General features: G+C 36.9%; 1 protein-coding gene across 1 annotated transcript; it reads left to right on the top strand.

Moving 5' to 3' along the window:
• Positions 1-303: 303 nt before the first annotated feature.
• LOC122793748 (permeability factor 2-like) lies at positions 304-2,914 on the top strand. The gene is made up of 4 exons (XM_044061949.1): positions 304-560; positions 1,110-1,236; positions 1,346-1,429; positions 2,586-2,914. The coding sequence occupies exons 1-4, from the start codon at positions 494-496 to the stop codon at positions 2,611-2,613; spliced, it is 306 nt and encodes a 101-aa protein (XP_043917884.1). The 5' UTR covers positions 304-493; the 3' UTR covers positions 2,614-2,914.
• The last annotated feature ends 520 nt before the right edge of the window (positions 2,915-3,434 follow it).

The following is a 3,434-nucleotide window of genomic DNA, read 5'->3' as shown; positions in this document are numbered from 1 at the left end:
TACCTACTTTATTATTTTGCACTGTTTCCTGTCTGGTGGTGAATTTACAACATTTAGTTGAAAAACAGGATGCAAAGATTACATCAAGTCACAGCCCAATCTGTTCTACAGCAAAAACAGGTGGTCTTACTATTGAGAAAAAAACAACAGCATTTCCACTCCTCCCCCAGGATGCAAAGATTACATCAAGTCACAGCCCAATCTGTTCTACAGCAAAAACAGGTGGTCTTACTATTGAGAAAAAACAACAGCATTTCCACTCCCCCCCCCCCCCACACACACACACTTTACGAAGGAATTTCCAAAATATCATGGAGAACTGGAATTTTTCTGACGTTCTGCTTCCTGTGGGCCTGGCCTTACGATCGCGGGTTGTACAGAATAAAAGGAGCAGCTGTGGACAGCAAGTAGACAGGTAAACTATTCACAGCAACTCACACAACAGAAACAGCGGTCTGCACTGCTCTCTCTTGTGAAGTGAAGAACCGAAAAGATGACCCCCAGCTCCAAAGTAGCCCTCTCCGTCCTGCTGCTGGTCACTCACGCTGCATTTTCCTCAGGTAAGTGAAAGGATCACCTGGCAGGGAGTGGGAGGCAGGGGCTCTGTAATTCTTAGTGGGGGACGGGGTGGGCTTGTAGGAGAGAGGTATTACCAGTGAACTAAGTCGTTATACACTGTATGAGTAAGTCTTAATCATACTTAAAGGACATAATATACGTGATACATTGTACTGAACAAATTAGGCGCTTTAAAATGCAGTTTCTTTCTACTTGTAACCAGAGACTCTTAGTTGTGACCTCAGCATGAAATTCAACGAAGCAAGTATCACAAACATGCAGTTAGAATAAATGAAATGCACACTGTTACCATCTAAAATATATAATAACACAAAACAGAAAGCCAAGCTGGTGTAAGGCATTCGGGTTTGTTTCCCTAGTCCACTTACACATCGTTGTGTGTTTAGCTATGAAGTGTATATTTAGTAGTCCTGAAACAAAAAGAGTAATACTGAACACTGCATAGCTAATAATGTTACAAGAGACTAATGAGGAATGTCAGCAGTTCCTTTCTTTTAAGAAATGTATTATTTTTTTTTTTCCAATTTTAGGCGCAGCTCTAGGCGTGGATTTGCGATGTAAGTGTATAAACACAGTTTCCGAATTCATCCCTCATAAGCGCATGGCAAACATTGAAATTATCCCCAAGGGGCCACATTGCAGTGCAGTCGAGGTCATGTAAGTATACTCCACAAGTACCAATGCATTTATACAGTACTGTCCACTGCAGTCCAGCTCTCTGCATATTTCAAGTTAGTTACTAGTGCTTACTGCTTTTGTATTGCAGTGCAACACTGAAATCTGGCCAGCTGACCTGCCTGAATCCCGAGGCTAAGTGGGTGAAGGTCATCATTGATAAAATACTGAACAGGTATGCTTTGTGTCTTTGCTAATTTGTAGATAATATGGTAAAATGCTACTTTACACTAGCCTGCAAAGTTTAGGTAAAATGTTGCTTATAGCAATATGAGCAATTAACTGTTCAGAAATATTTGAACCTTAATCCAACATTCTTGGATAGAGAGAAACTCTGCCCCGCTTTAGGCATTTAAATGTGTAGCATGATATGTTATATTTTTATATATTAAATGTTGTAGTATTTTAGATATGTACCATGAATATGGAAATATGTTATACAGGGATACATATATATATATATATATATATATATATATATATATATATATATATATATATATATGTGTGTGTGTGTGTGTGTGTGTGTGTGTGCATGTGTGTGATATATATATATATATATATATATATATATATATATATATATATATATATATATATATATATATAATATGGGTCTACTTCAGTTGACCGACCGCTCACTTACCTGACACCCAGTTGCCCAAGACGAGAAGACCTATCCCTTTAGAAGACCACCATCTTGAAGACCATTTCACATGAGGTAAGTTACCACTTGGCCATCTCGATAAAATTAACTAAAGTAAGTCAAATTAAACCCAACTATGTGGGGGGCTTCACCCCCCCCCCACACCCCCCGAACTAAATATAAAAACTTCGAGAGCACACTACCGGGAAAATTTCAACAGGATGGCCAACCAGTTACTTGCCTCATGTGAAACATCGGTCTTCCAGATGTTGGTCATCTGAAGGTGTCGGTCTTGTCATCTTTGACAATTGGGTGTCAGATAAGTGAGTGGTCAGTCTACTCAAGTATACCCATATATATATATATATATATATATATGTGTGTGTGTGTGTGTGTGTGTGTGTGTGTGTGTGTGTGTGTGTATAGCTATAGAAATATAGAGATATAGATATATGTATATCAGTCATTCCTAAAATAGTGGTGTTAGCAATTGATATTTGTGAAGCTACAACAGGTGGTAACTTGTCTTGGGCAAAGAGCTTACACAGTTTAATATTTATTTATGAACTACAGCTTTAGTGTATGACTAATTTCATCAATAAATTTGAAGCTGATAAATTGTTGAGAAAACAAAATTAAGTATCTGTAGAACAAAAGTACTAATGCATCATACTTTATGTTTCAGTGGAAAACACAATTTTCAGCATGTGTGAGATGAATATTTAACCACAGAATCTTGGTACCTGTTTCCTGTATGAAATGGAACACCAGCAGCATGTTAACAACTGGGAACTGCAAAAAGCAGGAGTGCCATTTGTGAAGCTATAAGAAGACATTATTGTTTCACTGGCAGGACTGTGTGCATCTGATAGGGTTCATGAAAACTTCACCCAGGGATTGTGAGACACTGGCATATTTATTAAAATAAACTAAGCTATTTAAATTATATTTAATATACCCATACATATTTATGTGTATATAGAATTGTGGGTTATATTTTGTATGGAATGAGCATTTTTTTACTCACTGTTGTTATCCTGTACTACTGCTACTAGACTCGGCAATGTCAGCTGCCAGAATTATCCTTTGTAATTTTTTGAACTGCTCTTTAAGAGTAGTACCTGCGGAATACAGTACTAATTCCACTGTACTCTGCTTCTATTATTTGCAGTTTTGAAACAGGAATTTATTTATATTTTTGTGTATGGTCTCTGTTCTGACAAAAGATCATACTTTGAATACTTTTAGACACTTTGTGTCTTTTTAGTTTGACATATTGTCACACTTTTTTTTTTTGCTTTGTAATGTGCAAATGTGTTAAAATGTACTGTGTGGTGCCCTGTATGCATATTCTGTCTCTGCCTTAGTTGACAGATGCTACATTTCCTTATTTTACAGTTAAGCCTGTATCAGGCATCACATAACTAATTGCATCTCATTGTCAAATATGAACTGAGGATCCACAAACTGTTCTTATTTAAATGAATCCCAATCAGAAGTACTTAGGGTGATTATTTTATTCAAATAATATTCA

Source organism: Protopterus annectens, chromosome 2.part0 (genome assembly GCF_019279795.1).
Source record: "Protopterus annectens isolate FY-2018-M chromosome 2.part0, PAN1.0, whole genome shotgun sequence".
In the NCBI taxonomy this organism is placed as follows: domain Eukaryota; kingdom Metazoa; phylum Chordata; order Ceratodontiformes; family Protopteridae; genus Protopterus; species Protopterus annectens.
The sequence above is the reverse complement of the archived record's forward strand: the minus strand, read 5'-3'. Positions and strand labels throughout refer to the sequence as shown.